The sequence below is a fragment of the Typopeltis vanoorti genome, chromosome 15, assembly GCF_054136105.1.
Source record: "Typopeltis vanoorti isolate ZY-2024b chromosome 15, IOZ_Tvanoo_1.0, whole genome shotgun sequence".
Classification (NCBI taxonomy): domain Eukaryota; kingdom Metazoa; phylum Arthropoda; class Arachnida; order Uropygi; family Thelyphonidae; genus Typopeltis; species Typopeltis vanoorti.
The window spans coordinates 41,766,240-41,790,820 of record NC_143563.1 but is presented as its reverse complement, the minus strand read 5'-3'; the positions used below and the strand labels follow the sequence as shown (position 1 = coordinate 41,790,820).

The 24,581-nt window shown below is 35.0% G+C and overlaps 1 protein-coding gene across 1 annotated transcript in view; it reads right to left on the bottom strand.

Moving 5' to 3' along the window:
* Nucleotides 1-10,193: 10,193 nt before the first annotated feature.
* LOC150098692 (nose resistant to fluoxetine protein 6-like) overlaps nt 10,194-24,581 on the bottom strand; it is a 65,461-nt gene continuing 51,073 nt past the window's right edge. Inside the window, exons 9-15 of the mRNA XM_090405733.1 lie at nt 21,017-21,182; nt 19,111-19,190; nt 18,880-19,002; nt 18,626-18,749; nt 18,254-18,440; nt 16,465-16,607; nt 10,194-10,647 (exon numbers count right to left, since the gene is read on the bottom strand). Of these exons, the coding sequence (XP_090261859.1) occupies nt 10,393-10,647; nt 16,465-16,607; nt 18,254-18,440; nt 18,626-18,749; nt 18,880-19,002; nt 19,111-19,190; nt 21,017-21,182 (1,078 nt within the window). The 3' untranslated portion in view covers nt 10,194-10,392. The remainder of the gene's footprint in view (nt 10,648-16,464; nt 16,608-18,253; nt 18,441-18,625; nt 18,750-18,879; nt 19,003-19,110; nt 19,191-21,016; nt 21,183-24,581) is intronic.

Below are 24,581 nucleotides of genomic sequence, written 5' to 3'. Positions count from 1 at the left end.
AATTAATTGAAGTTGCATAATCTTGTGTATATTGAAGAAAGTGAATTATTTGCTTATTCTGTCCTTCATATGGAAGATTTTTTTTATTTTTTTATTTTTTTATGCTATTAATCCTATCCTGGACAGCAATTTTTATTCAGCGGATCCACAGAACTTTTAGAGTTTCAGCGGAGGGAGAATTTAAATTAATTACAGCAACCGCTGAAGAAATTTATATAATATTTTAATTATATTTTGACAAAAAAGACATTATTAAGTTACATTATGAGTCAATACAGTTGGTGTTAGTTGCCTCATAAGATGGCTACAGTCGTTGTACTGAAGGGCCACAGGAAACATGTCTAATACGAGAAGAGATTATTTGCTTCAACGATCGGTATAGAATAAGATATAGTAGACTCCTCCTGATTTGTATAGGAGGCAACGTTTATTCATTTGATCTTTACAAAGTCAGAGTTTATTAGAAGTTACTTTTAAAACTCAAACTATGCACTATTCCTTCGTAATTTAAAATACCAATACAATACAATAGCATTAAATTTCGATGATGGTTTCTGGCTTGATTAGTGTATTTGCTCTCCAAACATTCGTCTATGGGTTGGAATCCACCACTGAGTATCGATGTTTGTGATTTCCTTTAGGTGGAATTAAATAATTCATGAAATAGTATTTCATGAATTATGAAGAAACTTACGTATCTTCATAACAGATAGATAGATAGATAGAGAGAGAGAGAGAGAGAGAGAGAGAGAGAGAGAGAGAGAGAGAGAGAGAGAGAGAGAGAGAGAGAGAATTTGTTTTAAGCTATATAAATCTGATTTCATACATGGCTTTCCACCAATGTGCGGCAGACATCTGGTGGAATATGTCTCCATTCTTCCATCAAAGCAGCACCGATTTACGCGATAGATCGAAGACGTGCTGCTCTGAACCTGAATCGCCTCTCCAATTCGTCCCACAGATGTTCGATGGGGTTGAGGTCAGGACTCTCCACAGGCCAGAGTATATGTTGAACACCCATCTCTTCATGCCATTCCATTACAGCTGCAGCTTTGTGGCATGGGGCATTGTCGTCTTGATAGTAACACGGGTTCGTTCCACAAAAACTCTACAGTGTAGACAGCACCTAATTAACCACAATATCAAGGTACTGAGTTACCTTCATGGAAACCATGGACAACGACCAGTGGTCCCACTTCAAACCAGCTGAATGCACCCCACACAACAAAACATTACTGTGGTAACAAGCATTCACCAGGCTGTCTCCACACCCACACCCTGCCATTACACTGGTAACAGGTGAACCTTGATTCACAGCTTCAAAGTACCATTTTCCACTGGTGAATTGTCCAGTTGACACAATCTTTGCACCAGGACAGACGAGCCGCCTTGTTCGTTGTTGTGATGTTCGGCTTGTGTGCCGCTGTTCTTCAGTTGAAACCCACTAAATGAAGTTCTTTTTGTACAATACTAGTGCTTATCACGATGTTATTGGCGTTCTAGAACTCATCACGGATGGTCTGTGCCGACTGTAGTCGGTTTTTGCGTGCCACTGGTTTTAACACCCTCCTGTCCTGTCAGTCATTTTCGGTGGGCCGCCTTGGGTGTTTCCTTGCACTACTGATACTAGAACCTCTTCATTTGTTGATCACTTCGCCAAGCGTTGATTTTGGATACTCCAGTTGAGCGGCAATGGCACGTATCGACATATCACCAGTGTGACAGCCCACGATAACACCTCTCCCTCGAAGTCACTGAGTTCACGTCGCGTTCCCTTACCACCTGTATTCAACTGCTACGATGAAATACTGCTTCCTATCATCTGTATACCGGTTTTTATGTTATTAACAAACTTGAAATGTTCCATAACTTCAAATAACTTGTGTAACTTGAGGACATAAATCTTGGGTTCTATAATTCTAGACCGTCAGAACAAAGGTCGCAATGACTTCGCTTTTAATCATAGACTAGATGAACTTTTTTTTTAAGCTTCTTTTCAGTCAATTACCGAATTAGTCGATCTCTGGCACAAGAAAAAAAAAAAACATTTCCCCCAGAAACTCGAGATTTAACACGGAAATTCACCATAGAACTCACACTATTCTATTTCAGACAGTAGTATCCAGGTTAGATACTAGCACCAATAGATGGCGCCAGTTATCTGCCTTACTTTCTTCCTGATGTTTTGGTAATCATCAACGAATTGCAGTGTCAGTTAGTACTAATTAAACTGCGATTATTCCCTCTATGTTAGGCAAAGAAGCCTTACACGGTTTATTGTATTTATTACATTTTATTTAAAAATAAATAAAAAAATAAAAATAAAAAGTATTCCCTCACTCTTTCGTAAATTTAAAAGACCAAAACACAATACAGTTTAATAGCATTATATGTAGGCCTAATTGGCCTGGTGGTTCGAGTATCTTCTCTCCAACCAATAGGGGATGCCAAATCCTACTGTACAAGGATGTTTCGTTGTCTTTCAATGGCAGATAAATTTCAGTGTGTAAAACAATCATCACCTTGCTTATCGGAGGTTTAAAAATGGTTTTGAAAAGTTTTCAGGCTAGGTCTCAAGAACAGAGAACTTAGGCTACTCAAAATGCACTACAAATCACAGTCTTTCATGGACCGAATTCACATTAAAAAAAAAAAATCAATAATTGCATCTCGTCTCCTTTACGTATTAGTTGTAATGAGCTGTTCAAAAAGTAACCTTGCTTTCCACGAATCTAACTTCGACTTCTTTCAAGGAAATCTCCATAAGACGTTATCTCTTTTCCCATCTTTCCCTCAAATGATTTAAATACTAAGAAGAAATGTTTATTCTACTTCTTTGAACACACTTGAATAACAATAACATAAATTAACTTTTTATCCTTGAGGACCTAAAGAGTAGAAGGGCATATCGTGACTTGTGACTTCAACATATCTCCATTTCTTTCTCTGGCATAAATCGCAGCGACTTACACAAAAAGATGAGTTTCAAACTTTCAACATAATAAAAAAAAAAAAAAAAAAAAAAAAAAAAAAACTTGACCGACTGTGATACCTTATATTATCTTAAACGAATATTGCTTAAATTTGCAACATATTACGGAATATCTTTCATTGAATAAAAATTCCATATTATAACATGCAAAACACACTACATAGCTTTTTTTCCCTTAAATAAATGAATAACCTCTATTTATTGTGGAGCTTCAAACTTACAGAACTAGCCTGTCATTCCTATTCTTTATTCTACCTACCTATGTTCTTTGCAAGTCTTACTCACACTATTCTCCTCCTTCAATTATTACATTTCTGAAGTTGTTCAATAAACGAAACAGATTCCCATATTTCTCCCTTATCCACACACACACACACACACACACACACACACACACACACACACACAGCGCTAAATTGCTATTTAGCGCTGTGTGTGTATGTGTGTAATATAGCGTATAGTAATTTAGGTAACGATCAAGGGGGATGATAAGACTCAGTAATTCCATAAGAATAATCTTCAGATTAGGATATGCCAACTCCGGTCAATTTTCTGCCAGCTGTGTAGAGAGAAACGCGATGGGAGAGGGCTCACAATGTTTTGGCTCATTAGGGCAATGCTTATGCACAGGCGCACTAGGCTCTAACTAGGGGCCCGAAAAATTAGGGCCAATTTAGAGGCCCCAAACAATGAGATTTAAAATTGAAGAAGTAAAAGTGTAAATAATTAAAATTGAACATAAAAAAGTATGTTCAATTTTAATTATTTAATGTTTATTAAATAATTAATAGTTAATAAATATTTACTTATTTAATTATTTAATAATTTACTTATTTAATATTTAATTTTAATTGATTTGACAATTGACATTTATATCTTTAGGGGTGAAGCAAGATGCTTTTCATATTCCCCGCTATCTGTTGTGGTTACAGTGAGGGTAAAATTTACGAGCAGTTTGCTCGCCCTGAATGGGCATGGAGATTATGTATCGCTATAGGAGGCTAATATAGTTTTTGGTCTTCTATATTTAAACATGTCCGTTGGCTCGTATGCTGCAGCTTGTTGAACCAAATCGTTGGGATGTGTGGACGTCTTTAGAAAAAATTTGGAAGCTAAGGATTGTAGATAAGAGAGAATATAGGGAATATTTGTGTCTCTGTGGAGTTGGCTGTTTCTAACATACCACGGGGCGTTCAGAATCATTCTCAAGCACTTGTTCTGCACTCGCTGTATCTTAATAATGTTAGTATTAGAGGTGTGGCTCCAGGCTGGAGAGGCATAGGTGATTATAGGACGAATCGTCATCTGGTATAGCTGCAATTTGATTCTGTTGCTGAGTTTGCTATTTCTATTAATTAGCGGGTAGATCTGAGCTATGGCTTTAGATGCTTTTGCACATGCAGACTTGATATGTTGGTTGAAAGATAGCTTTTTGTCGAGAATCACACCCAGGTAATTCGTTTCTTTCTGCCAGGGAATTTTAGTATTGAATAGTAACACATCTCCTGCAGGAGACATTGGCCTTTTTGAGAAGAGAACCGCTGAGCTTTTCAGGGGATTGACTTCCAATCTCCACTTGGAGAACCAACCCTCCAGCTTTACAAGATTTTCTTGAAGCTTTCTGGTAACGAAGTGGGGTTTGAGAGATCTGGTTAGTATTGCCGTATCGTCCGCATACAGTGCTAAAATGGAAGTCATCGGATTGTGTGGGATGTCTGACATGTATTAATTTTAATTCCTTATAGTCCTTATAAGGACTGGCTTAAAGGGGCGAAGCAAGAATGCTTTTCATCTTCCCCGTTATCTGTAGAGGACAGTGTAGGGATAAGGTGTTATTAAGCTATTAAAGCTCTGATCATGGCAGGAGGGTAACAGCAATAGCCGAGCAATAGCATTTGACAAAGTTAAAAGAAATATATTATTTAACATATTAAAAGAAAGACAAATACCAAATAATATCCTAAAAGCTGTCACAAGTATATATGAAAATAATCAAATACAAATAAGATTAAATCATGAGCTATCATATACAAGAGAGATAAACCAAGGGGTCCGACAGGGATGTCCCCTCTCAGCAACTCTCTTTTAATATCTACTTAAATGAAATAAAAATAAAATGGAGTAAACATTTACATCAAGGAATTAAACTTTCACCTACAGTTAACTTAAACACTGTCCTCTTTGCAGACGACCAAATAATAATTACAAATTCTGAAGATAACTTACAGAAAGCTATTTTAAATCTAAATGAGATATCCAAAGATTATGGTATGATAATATCAACGGAAAAATCAAAAACTATGGCCTTTAAAGGACAAGCTCCAGCAAGAACTGAAATAGTATTAGATAACAAGATCTTAGAACAGGTGAATTCATTTAACTACCTAGGATGTATGATCACTTATGAAAATGAAAAAGATATAAACATAAAAATTGCAAAATATTTAAAAATAACAGGAGTAATTAACTCTATATTTAAACCAAACCTAGTTCAAAAACAAACCAGGCTAAAAGTATACAATACATTAGTCCTACCGGTCTTAATGTATGGAAGCGAAATCTGGACAATAAAACAAAAAGACAAACAAAGATTAACAACAGCAGAAATGAAGTTTATGAGAAAAACTGCAAAGTATACCCTATTTGATCACAAAAGAAACGAAGATATTATGAAAGAACTAAACCAAGAACCAGTAATTGAAAAAATTAAAAAATATAAACGTAGATGGATGGAACACGTTCAAAGAATGAAAACAGAAAGATTACCAAAACAAGCCTCAAAGTACAAACCATTAGGAAAAAGAAAACCAGGACGTCCTCTTAAACGATTCAACGATGACTTCTAAGGCTGGAACAGGCCATACTAGGCCTAAATCCTTGATACGTATGATGATGATGATGATGATGAGTTCAGCATCGCAACCTGCTGGTGAGCCAGAAGTATCTACAAATTGATCTGTATGCGAGCAAACGCCGACAACCGCCAACGTGATTGTCTCAATTCTGTCCACAAGCTATGGATCCTCCTCAGACAACTTTTCATCAAACAGCAGTAACTGCATGCAACCGTATTGCCTTTGGGAACAAATTCCCTATAAGATTATCTCTTTGTATTCAAAGAATGCAGTCAACATACTGTTTTATGATCATCAATGAATACTTTGCTATTACGTGCGTTACTCGTACTTTACTAAAGATGATACTTTGCTAAATGTCGTACAAACTTTTAATTTTTATTTATTTATTTTTATGCTGGACCTATAGATAAGTGGTTGGTTGATCAATATGGACGTATTTGCTCAGGTATGTGATAATTAGGGACCATATTTGTTCTTCATTTGTTTATTTGCATTTAACTCATTGGTTGGCATTCTCTAGATCAGGGGTGGGCCATGGTCTTCGGTAATAAGAGCCACATATAATACTTTTCATACATAGTAGTCCTACTCACCAAAGAAGAATATGCTTGATCTCTACTCGTTGAAGACATTGATTGATTAATTTGTGCAGTTAATAGATAAAAATCTGGCTGGTATGATATCAAAGCTGTTCTAAGAAGCGCAGTGAGGTGGCTGTTAGTGAGGATAGCACGATGTTTGACTTGACAAATTTCATTGCAGAGAAGAGAGATTCACAGCCGTAAGCTGTCCCCAAAACAGAGAATAGTTGGAAGCCAGTTTTCTGAAGATGGATACTTTGCTTCTGGGATTTGTTTCGAAAAGTCAGTTACAGATGAGCTTTTATGTACTAACTTCAAATTCACATCTTCCTGCAGCTCAATTAGCTCTGTCTCTATTGAAGCAATAACCGCGGTAAAAGGTGCAACAACAGGACATCCATCGTTAATGACATCAATCACAAAGGGATTCACAAGAAATTCAAAACATGGCTTTAACTGTTTTAGTTTCTCAAACCTATTCTCAAAATCATTATAAAGTGTTTCTAAGTTTCCTTCGTGTTGTTTCAGTTTACAGTATTTCATTTCAGCATCAGGAAAAGCGGTTATTCTTAATTTAAGTTTGGAAAAGTGCTCAAATTCCTTTGTTGCTAGATCTTTTTGAAAAAGCTTTATTTTATTCTGAAAACTGATTGGGCAAGTTCTGTAATAACCTTGTTTCTTCCTTGAAGTTCCAGATTTAAACATTGGAGGTGTTGCATTACATCTTGTAAAGAACATCAGATCCTCTACCCATTATTCAAAAGATTGGGAGTTGATACCCATCTTACAATACAGTAAAATAAAAGGTCACTTGGCTTTTCTCCATCTTCTCAATAAAATTTCTCAATTCACGGTGTGTTTTTGCATTTGTCCGAATGAAATTCACAATTTCTAAAACGCAATTTATGACATTGTTGAACTTGAAGTGTTTGCTTACTAAATGCTCAAGGTGAATGATACAATGAATAAAGAGAGATTCAGGATAGTTGATATCATGTGTCAATTGCTCAACCAGGCCAGTATTTTGACCTACCATAGCTGGAGCATCGTCTGTTGCAATGCCAACAAGCTTATACAAGTAGTTGAGCATTGAATATCGTCCAAAGCTTTGTTAAGTGCATTTTGAATGCCAATACTTTTGTTGTTGTTTTTAAGCTTACCAAATCTAAGAATTTATCCTTTACATTTCCATCGTTTGTAACATAGCGAACAAATATATTTAGCTGAGGGATATCTTGAATGTGTAGATTCATCCAATGCTAAGCTGAAAGCAACGCAGCTTTAGATGACTCTGCAGCAAAAAATACGTCTCTCGGCAGTGTAGTGGGAGATAGGAATTTGTTCTATTACTTGTTTGAGTCCTCTGGAGCGAGAGTTCCAATCAGATCACTAATATTCTTGTTTACAAATTCTCCATGACTGTAAGGTAGTTTACTTCGAGCAACATTCCAAGCTATAACAAAACTAGCTTCAGTAGCCAAATCATTTTGCTTGCAGAGGGAAAATAGCTATTTTGTTATATTACTAAATTATATTTCAAACGTTTTATATTAGGAGGAAATTCGGATGCAAACTTTTTATGATTGCATTCAATCATAAAAATTACTGGCTTTATTTAAATTACTGGTTTTAAAGTGGCTGATGGTTGTATGAAAGATAAGACAGAGCCCTTTCACCCTTAACAGTAAAAGCAAAATCGTCCTCCCATTGATGATTAAACACACTCATTTCTTGTTAGTATTTTTGTTTTATACTCTTCTGTTGCTCAGTCATTTTAAACAAGGCTTTCTTGACTTTCACTAAAATCAGTCTTACATATTTATTAATCAGAAAAGTACTTATCTACACCACACTACACTAGTTATGTCCCGCTATCACCACAAGCGCGTAACTTGTGTGTACTGCATGAAGAGCGATGACGCAGACTCCAGGCAACAGAGGCGGTGGGTAATGCAACGATCCTAGTAGTCACTTTTGGAACTAATTTTGGCGGGAACGACACAGGCCATAAAATGTCGAAACTCTTTTTATCAACCAAATACGATAATAAAATCCACGTTAACAACCCTGTTGACCGGTATCATTTAAAAGCTACAATTTAAATTTTCAAAATATCTGTTTTTTACTTATCTTTAAAGTATTTAAGAAATTAAATATTCTAATATTGGTACACACTATACTACAATAGATTATTAATATAAAAGTTTCGAAAAAATGGCAATGAAAACTAATATTGTCTCGGGAGCTGCAGTTTGCCCACCGTGGCTCTCGAATCTAGAGCCACGGCGGGCAAACTGCGAGTTGCAAGTGATCTATTGATTAATCTAGACTCTAGATTAATCAATAGATCACTAATAGATCATTAATATAAATAATAACAGAACTGATTAATTATAACTGAATAACTGAAGAAATAAAAACTGAATGTGTCCTATGAAATCAAAGGCATCGAATGGAGAATTCATTCCATAACGATGTGATGCGTATCAACAATTGTATATAAAACTATCGATGAGAATCCAAAACCAACAGCTACAACCAAATCGAAGTATCTCACGGAGAATACTTAAAAATTCTTATAGAAAAAATTAAAAAGTGTTTCATTATATTCTAAATAAAAAAGTTGAACTGAGAAATTTCTCTATTTTTTAAAGTTCGTTTGATAGCATATTATACTTTATAAGAAATTATATTCTTATTTTCATCTTTTCTATTGGTCTAAATGCAAATAAAGGACGAAATCAGTTTATGTAACTAAGTTAACTTTTGTGATAAAATGTTTCAAATAAAAATTGGACATTTTTTACTGATTGTTAATCGAAATCAAGAAATAAAATACTACGCTGTATTTTACAAGATGAAATACATTGCTGATAAATGGTTTCAACAATAGATTGTTTATTCACATACATATAAACTAAGTGGATATGACTATGGTTGTGGAATCAATGCATGAATTTTATATATATATACAGGGTGTTCGGGATAAATTTGACATATTTATAATTAATTATATTTTTCCGTAAGTTACATGTATTAACACACACTTCTCTTCATTTAAAAGTTTGGACCCTTCTTCATTCATATACAAGATGTCAGAAAGGATGGATAGCTGGAACCCACCTGAATCATGGAAGAGAATAACTTGTATCATGATGATTCGTGCCCGCCATCAAAATAAGGATATTACGACTGCTGCCCAATGCTCCCTGAATACAGTAAAAACAATCAGGCATGAACTAGAGACTTGCAATGGTGACTACGAGGATGTAGCAAGAAGAAAGATCCCTAGCAGACGATCTGATTGCGTTCGTACAGCAGAATTCCTCGCAAATCTGCAGGAACAGGTGTTGAAGAACCCTGGCATTGGAATTCGGGCTTTGTTCGTGGAGTTGCTAACTGTAGTCAAGCCCTGGATAACAAGGGTAGCCAATGGTAGGCCGTATGTATGGCAGCAGGATTCGGCCCCTTGCCACACCTCTGGGAAAAGTCAAAAATGGTTGTCTGAAAATTTCTACGACTTCACCAGTCCAAATGTTTGGCCTCCAAACTCCCCAGACCTTAACCCCATGGATTATTTTGTATGGGGCGCAGTTGAAAAAGACACCAATCGCACTTCCAGTAATACAAAAGCCCAGTTAATGGATAAAATTAAAACAGTTTTTGCGGCCCTTCCCAGGGAGACTGTAGCATCAGCTTGTTCGAGGTTCCGAAGCAGAATTGAAGCTGTGATCGATGCTAATGGTGGTTATTTTGAGTAAATCTTGTTGATAGTATTGTAATTAACTCTGCCTGTAATGTTTTTTTGTCAATTCATTAAATTTAATAGATACAAAGAAGATTTTCTTTTTCCTTACGAAACTGTCAAATTTATCCTGAACACCCTGTATATATATATATATATGAAGGTTATTATGTACACATGAACTGACTGGTGGTCGAAAAGCAATCTCTTAGGCAATCAATTACGATCCTCGTTGGTAAAAATGGCTGTCTTTTCAAATACAGGATTTGCTTTAGTTAAATTTGGTGTTCCACTAGATGGCGCCACTAATTCTTTGGTTTTGGAATATTCTTGCACTGGTAAATTGCTTTTCTTACGTGTATTCCATGAGCATACAAGATTCTCAAAGAAATGGAACGGACGTTGGAATACCACGTAGCAGAATGCTGAGATCACAAACGTTATGAAAATGTATGAGGTAAACAGGAACAGCTAGAAGACAAAAACATAAAGAAAGTAAATATGAAAGAAATGTAAACATAGCATAAAATTAAATAATTTTATAGATCTGAAAAAGTCCTTAACGCCTTTTATTCCCTTATAGCAAGGCAGTTCAGATCTTTCTAACATTTGGAGAATGAGTGAGCTGTTCCGTCTCCACTGATAGCCAATCAGAGATAGCTGACCCAAGACTATTACTAATTGTATTCGACATTCAGTGAAAAGACGGTGAACAAGTGCCGCCATCTCGTGGTCGCTAACAGAAGATGTTAATGTTTGAAAGAACCTGGATTTGAGGATTTATTTTCTTCAGTTTCCAGGGGAGAAACCCTCTTACCAGTGTCATAGATCGACTAACTCAAGAACCGGTCGAAGAAAGGCTTAGCAATCTAGTGTTATGAATGCAAACGCCACTTCCAATATTGGATTATTAAACCCAGTATTACTAAAAAAGAGCCGGCATTTCGACAATGTAAAATTACATAGGCTTATGTCTTAAGTAGCGCAAGCTAAGGCATTTCTGATGACGAAGATCGTATCTCGTAAGCTCTCTAAGTCAATTTTACGAAACTTTCATAGTTTCTACAAAAATTGGAAATAATGTTGGATCTAGTTTCCATTTTGTCTAGCTAACCAGGTAATCATAGTGCAAAACCAACTAACAGAAGGAGAGAGAGAGAGAGAGAGAGAGAGAGAAAGAGAGAGAGAGAGAGAGAGAGAGAGAGAGAGAGAGAGAGAGAGAGAGACCTAGCTAAACTATATATATTGACTAATTGCCACTGTGACCAAACCGACGCGCAAGTTGTATTGCCCAAATTCATTTTTATCTTTCATTTGTTTACTTTTCATTTTTTCCATATATATTTATACACAGATACATAATAATATAATAATAGGGAGTTAGATAGGGGGATGCCATTTCACGTAAATTATTTACAACAGCCTTAGAAGAAATCTAAAAAAAAAAAAAACTGGACTGGATAAACAGAGGAATTATGGTAAATGGGAAAGAACTCAATCACCTACGATTCGCTGATAACGTCGCTGTTTTAGGAAACTCTGCAAAATAATTTAAACAAATGATGAGTGAATTGAATGCAGAAAGTAAAAAGAAAGGATTTGACATAAATAAAGTCAAAACAAAATAATGTTTAATAAATACATCATCAAAAATTCAGTACAAATGGAACACCAGAAAAGTGTTCTAGTAACCTCCTATGTTTACGGAGGACAATGGATCACGGCAGAGGGAAACTGGGAAGAAATTATAAGTAGAATTCAACTTGCCCTTTGGCAAACACGGTGAAGCACTCCAAGGAAACATTCCAGTCTACCTTAAAAGAAAAATATTCGACAGTTGTGCACTTCCAGTGAAACGGGAACTTGGACTAAAAAATCGAAAAAGTTGACCCACAGGAAAAAGGAAAGGTCATTTCTCGGTATTACCATTCCAGATAGAAAGCACAATGCTTGGATCATAGCTAAGATCAGGGTGAGTGACATTACAACAGCCATTAAAAGATCCGAATGGCAATTGGCAGGTCGTATCGAGAAGTAACACTCAAACTGGACAAGTTGATATCTGAATATTTTCCCACAGATGGAAAAAGAGCTACTGGAAGACTTAAGAGACGGTGGGAGGATGAGATTGAAGAGATGGTTGGAATTCAATGGCATAGAAAGCCTCAAGATAGGAATGAATAAAGGATTTAGGAAGAGGCCTTCGTCTAGGTGGACAGAAAATGGCTGCTGATGATGATGGCATAATAACACATCAGTTTACTCATCTCAAACAAGATAATCGTACATAAATTTTAAGTGAAAGTTTAATCTCAACATTTACTTACAACAATTATCTCATTCTTTCTTGAAGTTACATAAATTTATCGTTCTAAAAGCCGTTATGAAGGCTTTATGAGAGAAAAATGAATTTCTACATTTTTCTCTCAGTCTTATTCCCAAGCTGCTTATTATATTCTGAACAAGAACCTGGTTGGAAAATTCCTATTATCTATCTTTTTTTTAATCCTGTTCTGAACTACTTAACTTAAAAACAACGAATAAATCATCTTTCCATTTCCTGTTAGACAAATTCATCAGATTACAATTAGCTAACCGACTTTCATAACCATCGTGACATAAATCTTTTTCACGCATAGTCAATCTTTTCTGGATATCCACATTTCCTTGACGTCCATTAAATATCTTGGCAAGTAAAACCAAGAATTTTATGGTAATGCAAGAGTTTCTTCATCCAACAATGCATTAATACCATGGATGAGTGGAAAGATGAGGAGGAAGAAGAAACTTGTCAACAGTGGATTGGAAGAGCTGTAGATTAAACTCTTCAGTAAAGAATAACGCGGATATTGTTCCAGATGACAGCAAAAAAAATGAATGAAGAAAAATTGGCTGAGTTCTGAGTGGAACGGTGACTTAGTATTAAATAGCTTTTTTTCTTATTTTAATAGATTTAAAGGATTACTGACACCACATCTGATGAACATTGTCTATAGAAATATTTATAAAAAAAAAAAAAATAATTTCTGTGTCCGAGTGAATTGGTAAGAGATCAGGTATTAATCAACCTAACTGTTTTCCTCTGCATTGACTATTTTTTGGGAGGGCTTACTAATGAGCTCCATCTAAACATGTGCAATATTATCCGATGGTTGCATACATTTGTCGTTTGTACAGAGTTAATAGCTATATTGGAGTAAAGTAACACTAACAGCTTGAGCGAAAAGGACAACGAATTTCTATGATGCTGAGGAGGCTGTACTTATAATCAGTGGCGGCTCGTGGCTTGAAATCGTGGGGGTGCTGCAACTTTCGAAATATACATACACATTGTAAGTACAGTGTTTGAATAAAATATCAAAATTATGGTAAAAATTAAAAAAGAAAAAAAGAAATTAAACATGAAAAAATATTATTTATTATCCATAAAATTATACAGTTTGGTATTATTCAAAATGACTTAAAAATAAAATCCATTCCTTCAATTGTAATTAAAGGAATGGATTTACAATTTTTGGACATTACAATTAAATCCTTTAATTGTAATGTCCAAATATTTAAAGAGACGGAGCAAACACGATAAGCACTACGAACACTCCACTATTGGCGCAAACTACATATAAACAACAGTGGAACTGTGCAACGGACAGTGCCGCATTACGCTAATAGCTCCCATCTCACTATGATATGCTTGTGGTATAGCTTGTGCGTGTAGCAATATGACACTGTGGTAATCACAGTGCTGTTAGTGTCCTTCGCCCTCCTAAGTGCTACAAGATGGATTTTTATTATTTTTTATACAAAATAAGAGAATTGCATAGGATTGTTGATGATAAAATTAAATATTACAAGCAAACATAAATACATTAATAAATATATTTATATATCGAGAAAAACTGGGAGTACTGCAGTTCCGCAGTGTCTATGCAAGTGCCGTCCTTGCTTATAATATATAAATTATAATGAGAGATTGAAGAACAGAGTTATTCTAAGAAGAGAATCGCCTTCTGTGAGAGTTTTAGGTGCTTTCAAAAATTGGACTGAAAGAAGAGTAATTTTTCTTTCCCAGAAACGATATGTGATTCAGTTTTCCCAGTCGTAAAATTAATGATTATCCGAACTAACTAAAGAATGATTCGGAGATCACAATTCAGAGTTTTGGTAAAAATTCATATTATAAAGTTTGTTGATTCGTGTAATACAAAAGCATGTCAAATGAGAAAGAGGAGTGCAGTGTGTGTGTGCCCCTTTTTCAAAGACGTTGAATGTTAATGAGTATTTTCCATTACTTTAAAAGAACTAAAGGGGTGAAATGAAAATTTCGCCGAAAGCCAAGTGCCCTATTCTTGATTGTTATTGTAACAGCAGTGGCCTACATCATGGACGACCAAGGCTTGAGTAAGTAGGAAGAATTTAAAGTGAAAAGGGAAATTAATTATTTTAGTTCTAAATTCGATGTTCACGGGTTTAATTAAGACATCTAAAAGCAATAATCCAACCAAGGTAATGACGTAAAACTCGAAAGACCTAAATAATAGAAACTATGTGAATATTCTTCAACAGTAAAAAAAATAATAATACCAAGTTGTGTTCCGAAGCACATGCAGAGGGGAGAAAAATGTAACATACTTAACAGGTGCACAAGCGAGGAAAATATTTGAATAGATCTGAGAGTGGCACAACAAATCGCTATAAAACCATTGGTGAGAGAATTGTAGTCCCGCTCGATCTGCATGGGAAAAAGAAACAGAGTTGGAACTAAAATATCCAAGGAAGATGGCTTCACTTTAAGGAAAGTTGACGTAGGGTAGAGAAAATAAACATTAAAAAATAAATCAGAATGATTGTTGAAATAGAAGGGCAATAGAAACAGCAAACGAATTTGAGATAATCGAAGACATTTTTAGCCAAAGAAGAGAAGATTGTATGGTGGGAAACTCTCTGACATGTCATATTAAATAATACGAAAATAGTCAAGATAGGTGGAGCGAAGAGTGCTTTAGTAAGATGATTGGGTTTCCGTTAGAAAACACAAAAATATTTTGAAGATTAACGCTGTTCATTTGCATCTCTAATGGTGAAGCTAAGGATACACATATGTGTTAAGCGAATCTTGAAAGTTTTGGGAGGTTTTCTTTATCTAAGATTTAATTTATTTTTCTTTCATTGACTTCTCATGGTAGTAATTTAATAGAGTTGAAATTAGAAGGAACATAGAATATACAGTACCAGATTTTATGCGATACCGTACGTATGAAGAAGTTCGCCCAACTTGTCTACAAATCGTGACCTCAGCAGCCATTAAGTTTTTCTAAAACTTGTTCATTGACTTTATCTAATATTATATTCTTACTGAATCGGATATACTCGAGTGTGCTTGCATTAAATTTTAACCACCCTGTCAGTTATAGCGAATGAGTATCAAGTATCTTAAATTTCGTACTCGTATTTCCATGTTACACTTTTCAATCATGTTTCGCAATACGTCATGGTCAGAACGGTGGTTGAAACCCATTTTTCTTTCGATCCGTTAAGATTATTCAAATAATGGACTACTCTGTCCAGTTTCAAATCATCAGCAAAAAACGGAAGTATACGTCTGGATTTGAGTCTAAATCACTTACGAATGCAGTATATTAAACAACATGGAAGCTAACACTGACCCCAGTACCCCACTCATAGCCACTTGGCTCTCTGAAGACGTTCCACTGAACATCACATCCTACCATATGCCATTTGACTAATATTTTGAGCATCTCAGTATTATCATCAGTATCTACATGGTGCATTTGGATTAATGTGGAACTCTGTCAACGACTTTATAAAGCTCAAAAAAAAAAAAAAAGCATCATAACCATTACCTGGATCTGTTTATTTCTTGACCATTGAATTGGAAACTTCGAACATATTTATTATTATTATTTAATCGACCATAGAACTCATGGTATTTTAGATAATAATATATAGTATGAGTAAGGACCACGAGATGGCGACAGTTGTCTGCCATAATCTCCTCCCCAGATGACAACTAAAAAGCATTATTTTAAATATTCAGAATATTTTATTTTTGTTTTATTTTTAATTTTTTTTTATTGAAATGTATTTTAATAAAAGTTTTATTTTATTCTTTTATAGTTTTAGCATATAAATTATTAGTACTGTCAATCAATGAGCTGAATGTCACTTTATTAGTTTGGTGCCGCCATCTGGTGGCAGCTAAATCTATGTTAAATATTATGATAAAATTATTGTACTTCTAGAAATGATAATAAATGAAACTATACTTACTTGTTCAATCGCTCCCATGTATATCCTTTCTCTTATGATTCCTCCGTGGAAAATAATAACTGGAAGATGTAATAAATAGGCCAAATAGCATAGTCGGTCTAGCGGTTGAAATGCCTTCCAAGATAGTACACTGTTAATTATACCTGCAATCACAAGTTTAAATAAATCAATGTATTTTATACCTAAATTTATTATATTATATTCTATATAGCAAGTTTAATTTTAAAATATTTTTATTTTATTATAATTTATCAATTATAAAATATTATCTTCATTTATTATTTAAGAAATCAATTATTTTAAAAGTATTTCTATGATTGTTTTAAAATTAGCCAATTTCAGTCTTTTATTAAGCATAATATGTCGAAACAAACTATAGCCAAATACGATATCCAGGTTTTTGCTAATATTCATTAACCTGCAATGATGAATAACGTCTATATAAACTGAGAACAGAAGGGATAAATTAATTCAACAATTTTTTTTCTATAATTCCCTGGAACATTTCCACATTTGTTATTTTAAGTCATTTTAATTTTAAAAATGAACATATTTTAAATTAATTATATTATTTTAAGAATTTTAGTATTTCCAGTTTTTTGTATCAAACACATACCAGAGGCCAGTGGGGCGCACTCACGATTTAATCTTGGGGGGGGGGGGGAGTTGAGTAGACGATTTACGAATCCCACTACGCATTGTATACGACCTATGACTGAGCATCTGCAGTGATCGCCATTACACGATGAGTAGTATAGAAATAGAAGACAAAATAAATTTAAAAAATGAATTTTAATTAGGAAACGATTTTTATAAAATTTTCTAGTGTTTATTTCCATTTTCTTTTGGGGGTCCAGGGCCCCTTGTCCCCCTCCCTGGGTGCCCTACTGCCAGAGGCACTTGAACTTTTTCAACTCGCTTATCCTTACAGAAGTTATTTTAATTTTCGCATTCCCTCTCTTTAATTTCTCTCCCATAAAAATATAAAGACCACGCTGCTACTTGAAACATTTGTAATCCAGTCAACCAATACTAAGCACCTCTAATCATCATGTTGCCATTGGCATTGTGACGTCATCATACGAGTTATTTTACGATGCTAATCAAAGCATTACTGCACATATTTTGACTACTCCCGAGCTATGTCATTGCTTTACGATGTTGCACTTCCACTTAGTATGGTTAGTTTGTTGATTGAATTAATTAGATCAAAAAAATGAATCGGCTACAGCCAACACTCGGAAATGATCTGCTAATAACAATAATAATAATAGTATGTAGGATTCGTTTGTGGTGCCATCTACTGGCAATACAGTAAAATTTCAAAATATTTTTAATGAATATTTTCTTCAGTTTAATTTAATATGTAAATTGTTAATAATAATAATAATAATAATAATTATTATTATTATTATTATTTTCAAAAAATAATTTATGGTTGACAAGCATAACTTACTGCATAATGACAAATTATTAAAACAAACTAATTTGTTTGTTCTACTTCTTTACCCAAACTAAAATAACAAAACACGTGACATATCGTGATAACTAAGCTAGTTGCAAATAGACGATGTTGATTTCACATCAGATTGTCTCAATGAACAACGCATAACATACACACCTTTCTGAAGTGTATATTATTGCTATGCATTATGATAACCCACGCAAAAAAAAAAAAAAAAAAAAAAAAGTAAAATAGATGTAACAACAACATGTATTGGGTAGTAATAATTCGAACAAACATAAAATATTTTCACAAGTGCATTATTTTCATGGACACAGTTCTCACCTCCATATCCTGTGGCGCAGGCAAACACTACCCAGCTGAGGGCCGCAGCCCAGGCGATTCTACTGAAGGCTGCGTAGAAAATCCCAAGAGGGGGTTCTATCTCTTGAGTAATTCTATACGGATAGAGCCCATAAATGAGAGCGATGTACAGAAAAATAGCGAAACACCATCCAAGCAGATTTACCCACTAGAATGAAATTAAAAAAAAAAAATGCCTTTGATTAGATGAAATATTATTTCACAAATCATAAAGTCATCAATGAAAATTATTTTCTACCCATATCAAAATATTCAAACTGTAGAATGTTCAAAATTTTGAACATTCTACGCTTTGTGCAGTATTTAGTACCAAAATTATAAAAATATACTCACTGGCTTCATCTTCGTCGAACATCCGTACTTCCCTACTGCATACCCAGTTAGTACGCCGATACAGAAAGGCCCAATATGATCGTATATCTGCATATAAACCCACCTCCAAGTGATGGGTCCTGTTCTGTGAAAAGAAATATAAAAGGTAGAGATAAATGTAAAATGAGGACCACATGTAAAATGAGAGGATGCTATCAATTCCTTTGGCAGCAATTTCAGATCAATAAATTCGAAGCCGAGAAAGAAAAACTTACTTAATATTCACCAAATAGGCCGATAGAGGGCCTGGGACATCCTTATACACAACAACTGTGGCTACGGCAACAGCGCCCCCTACTATGAGAAACATGAAGAGAATCACTCCTATGTTACGACGCCTGAAATATATTTGAAATGTTCTGAGATGATGCCGAAATAATAATCTTTATGTGTAACTAGTAAAAGAACAATAAACACACATATTTGTAAAATATGCTGGCAATTACCTGCTTAGGATACAAAGGAACGGTACGGAGATAACATACATCTGCATCATCAAAGATAACAGCCAAGTTGGATAGAGACACTGAAAGGAGATATATTAAATATTCTATAAACGAATAAAACTATAAAAAATAATGTTAAACATATAAAACAAAAAATATTTTCAACTTTCATTTATAAGAGTTTTATTTTATTTTTTAGAATACTGAATTTTCGAACACACCTATTTATTAAATATTTACTTTATAGGTAACTTTCAATTTTTGTAAAGAGAAGCCAAAGGAGTTCAAAAATGAATCATCGGAGAGTGATGCGATGATGAATACACTTGGACGGTAATGGATGGCAATGCTGTAGCCAATGAAGTTCTAACTGAGGCTTCGCTATTTCTGTTACCCTCCTGCCATGATCAGAGCTTTAATAGCTCAATAACATCTTATACATACACTGTCCGCTGCAGATAACGGGGAAGATGAAAAGCATTCTTGCTTCGCCCCTTTAAGCCAGTCCTTATAAGGACTATAAGAGAAGCTAAAACCACCCTTGGAGGGTAATGGATGGCAATGCTGTAGCCAATGAAGTTCTATAAGGACTATAAGAGAAGCTAAAACCACCCTTGGAGGGTAATGGATGGCATTGCTGTAGCCAATAAAGTTCTAACTGGGGCTCGGCTGTTGCTGTTACCCCCTGGGACGCAGAGATTCGAGAGTTTGAGTTCGCTCTCTTAAGGTTTTTGCCTTAAGGGAGCAATTTGAGTCTCTGGAGGAAAGCGTTTTCCGGCACGGCCCGGCTTTGTCGGTGTTAGACGGTCTTTCGGCCACTATGGAGTGGTCTAGGGATTGTCTTAAATTTTTAGTGTTGGCTTTAATTAAACATCGTCAATGAAACTCTGTAGCCACTGTAGCCCCTGCATGTCGTCAGAGGAGACTAAAATGAGACGGAGAGTTTCGTTCTCTTAGGTTTCTTCCGGAATTTTGCTCCCGGTGGTGGTAGGGGAGGGGGATAGATTTCCTCGGGGGTTGCCCTGAGAGAGCATTTTGAATCTCTGGGGAGGGTGTTCTCCGGGGTGGCTCGTGAGGGGTCTTGTCGGTGGATACTTCTCTCTTGAATATGAGCTGTTCTGCTCAGTGGTGGTGGTGTGTGTGTGGGAGGGGGGGATCACTGAGTGGAACCAACGCTGAGTTGGACGGTCTTTCGGCCACTCGTAGGGAGTGGTCCAGAGGATCGCCTAATTTTTAGAGACGGCTTTACTTAATTAGTAGCCCATGCATGTCGCACGAGATGACTGAAATGGGTATCCTGGGAGGGTAATGGTTGGCAATTCTGTAGCCAATGAAGTTCTAAATGAGGCTCGTCTATTGCTGTTACCCTCTTGCCATGATCAGAGCTCATAGCCCTATATTATCCCATCCATACAATTTATTCTATAACGGGAAATATGAAAAGTATTCTTGCTTCACCCATCTAGCCAAAAAAGAAGAAGAAATAACCAAAAACAGAAGAATTTTCAGCCTCCGCGTTATGTATAAAGACACTTATGCGCATGCGTTATTTCTTAAGAATTCAGGCATGCGCATTAGTGAATTCTCTGTGAAGACCAACAACTACAGTTAAAAACATTATAAGCACCATAGTATAATTGGTTTGTTTAATTTAACTTTCTCTCTTTTATTAGTAACTTCCAAGTCTCATATTTGCATAAATAGGAAATCATGCTATTTTCTAAATATGAAGAATATTTCAGACAGGAAACTGATGCATGAAATGAAATTTCAAATTTAAATGAATAGAATAAAGAATGATGTTTTAAATGGTAACTAAGTAAATTATAATATTGGGTAATTAATTATTCCGTAATGAATTAATGTGATACCTAATAATAGTAATATATATTCATTATAGGCTTACTGTATCGTAGGCACTGAAGTAATTCACGATACATAGAAAATTTATCCACCAACGCTGTCGGCAATTTTCCAAAACTGGTTCGACGTAATCCTGCCAGATGGGTCCATCTCCAATCAATGGAAGTAACAAAAATAGTCCAATCACCAAACCTTGTGCAGCCGCCATTCTACCAATGGAAAAAGCAAACAATTAATTAAAGATAAATCTTATATATGACAAAGTTCCATTGCAATTATCTCATAAAATATAATCAATTCTCCTTACCTATTTTCATTATAGTTATATAAATGTAAATAGGCAATCAAATTGAGCTCCGTGTGTATTTTACTATCTATAAAGTTCTTTTTTTTTCTATTTTGTGTGTTTGTATTTTAGTCTGTATGGTTGGCTGACGTTGCATGAAGGTTGGCAAACAGCTTGTGAAATGTGATTTTTGAAATTAGTTGGAGGATTGTGAAACATGTGAAGAATATATATGCATCTAAGATTGTTCAAGGGAAAATGTGATGTGATGTCTAGCGAGAAGTGGACTGAGACAATCCCACATGAAGACTTTAGTTTTGGGAACGTAATACACATTGTGAGTTATGTGTCAGAATTATAGGGAACAAATGCATCACAGGAGAGTCTGTTTTATTTAATCAATAGATTTACTGATGAAAGGAACCGTTTGAAGCTGTATAGGTAATATTTAATAACAAAAATAAGTTTAGCAACATTTCTTGAATAAAGATTTTGCAATTACAATGTTAATGTGAGAATAAGATGGAGATGAATATCTAATAACCTGTGTTAATTTTAATCAAGCTAAAGAGTTATGGCATGAAACAGATACGAGGATCGTTTCAACTATGACAATAAATTCGTGTTAACTCGCCATGAGTGTGTGGTTTCTAGTTTTACAAATCTGATCTCCCTAATCTAGCTTGAATTTTGAATTAGGGATCATCGCCTGATTTCATATGGGGGTCTTTCCAACCAAAAGGGCAAATGTCACCACTGAATATACGAAGGCGCGTATGTATGTTACATTCTTCTAATTATCCTCTCATTCATTTGATATACGAAACCTTTTTTGTATATAAAACAAGACAAAAAAAATTGTTTCACTGTGTTAAGAATCAAATATAAGCTTTAAGGATGTATTATATAAACACAAGGACAATGTTCCGTAGATAACATCGGCTATGGTAATATAAAACTGATTTCGATTGTTTCAGTAAGATTACGCACAGCATGGGTGTTATAATCCCGTCCTCTTCAGGATTACACACTAAATGAAGCCTTTGCGAAAAGAGTGGGACTTTTGTTTCTTATTATGTTTTGGTGTACATGTGGTACTTTCCCTTTATCGATTGTTGGCATTCATAATGCGATGATGTATGTGGGTATCCAGGATAGGCGACTCTTGGGTTTTTAATAACCAGCATTTGAGTTTTGGTATTGTTTATTATGATTGATTTATTATGAAAATAAGTCGTGAATGCATTCAGATCTTGTGCTTTGTAGAGTGCAATGTTGATGACTTTGTGGACTGCTAGTAGTGCAATGTCATTCATTGTCTGTTAGTTGGTTTCTTTTATGATTATATAATGTTTGTATTGGAGTGTCATTAAATGCTTTTTTTTAAATATTTTAGACAGATTGTTCTTGGAGACAATGTTGTTTAGTATATCGTTATTCACCCAGGAGTTAATGTCTGTTTGTTTTCTTTTTCTTTTTTTTTTTCAGATATTTTTAAACTTTTTTTTTGTATATCTCTGTAAAACATTGGAGAAAGTTTTCATATAAAATGATTGGTTCACCAGCACTGTGTAAACTGTTCCAATATTATATTTTAGTCTAGCGTGACTAGAATAAGGGATGGATATATTTTGTTCATAATATATTTGCATTTTTGTTTATTGTAAACAGTGATTTACAATTAATGCTATCAATAAATGTTTTCCTCTCTTTTGTATCGTCTACATTGAGTCACAGAGGAAAATTGTTAATATTCTACGTATGGCCTTCTACGTCGTTAATTGCAATTTTCGTCATCATTAGTATGTCAATATTAGTCAGCGTGTTATTGAGAAATGCTATGAGGATGAGCCACTGTTTCCTTATACTTCTTACAAAATCTGATCAAAAATATCCGGATATCCTTTCGTAGTAGTGGATATGGCTGCGTACATCGGAACCTTGACTCATACAGGCGTAAAGGAACAAACAGAGTCACGTGTGGAACTATCATAGGATGTCATTTTTGCAACAACACAGTTCGGGAAATTTCTGCCTGTCTGCAAATTCCCCGATCAAATGTAAGTGATGTTCACGTGAATTGGAAACTCCTTTATGTGCAGCAACAGCAGAATCGAGAAATGGTGGGCCGCATAAAATCACCGAAGTTCCCGCTACACAGAAGCTTAACATCAGCAAGAGCGACAAGTGTCAGATGGTGTGGTGCAAAGCTCGCTGCAATTTGACTCTGGAGTGGTGAATCAAGCTTCATCATTCCCTGGCCATTCCGAGATTGGCCAGGAGAACTCCGTTTGCCTGAATGTGTTTGGCTAACTATGAAATTCGGTAGAGGAGGGTAACTTTTCATGCTTCAGCTAGCCCATCCCCTGGTTACAGTGACAGGAAATCTTAGCGTATAACGACAGTCGAAAACCTACGGCTACGGAGCCGCATGCGGCTCTTTGAATGAATAATTGCGGCTCTATTCTTTATTAAACAATCTATTTTTGAATAATGCAAAATGAATGTTATTTATTAAAATTAGAAACTAAAACTCCTAAAATCATACGCGATAATCCTTCTTTACATTCTATTTACATTTTACGAAAATTCTATTTTATGGTGGATATGACTTCCCATTTAAATGCACTAAAATAAGAACCTACAGGGAAAGGGAAATACAGCAGATTCGCTTTTAGAAGTGATTTCGTTTGAACAAAAATTATATTTGTTTGCGACAGACTTAGAAAAATGCACCTTATTACATTTTCCTACGTTGAAGAAATATCAACAAGAACAAGATGATAATAATAATTTCATAAATTTAACCTTTTTCACCTTTTTAAAGAAATTGTGGTAAATATGCAATCTGCATTTAATGGGAGATTTGAGGAATTTAGAAAGAACAAGGCAACTATGTCATTTTTATTGCGTCCACTTGAAATTAATCCTGCCGAATTAAATTTTTCACCTTTTGCTGGAATTGATGAGGCTGCATTTCAACTTCAGTTAGAGGACCTGAAAACCCATGATTTGGGGAATTCAAAATTTAGAAATCTTAAAGCTGACCTGGAGGAGTTGGAAAGACAAAAATCTACCTTTGCAATACAAAAAAAATGGTCTGAAATAGAAGATCTTAAAAAGCAAGATCAGATTGTATTTCACACGTGGAATTGTTTACCGGACACTTACGTTCGGTGATTTCAAACACACGCATTTGGACTTCTATATTTTCGGAGCGACATATTTGTGTGAGCAAATATTTTCTAATATGAATTTTATTAAAAGTAAGTTGAGAAACCTACTAAACAACATGAGTCTTTCGTGATGAAAAATGAAAATG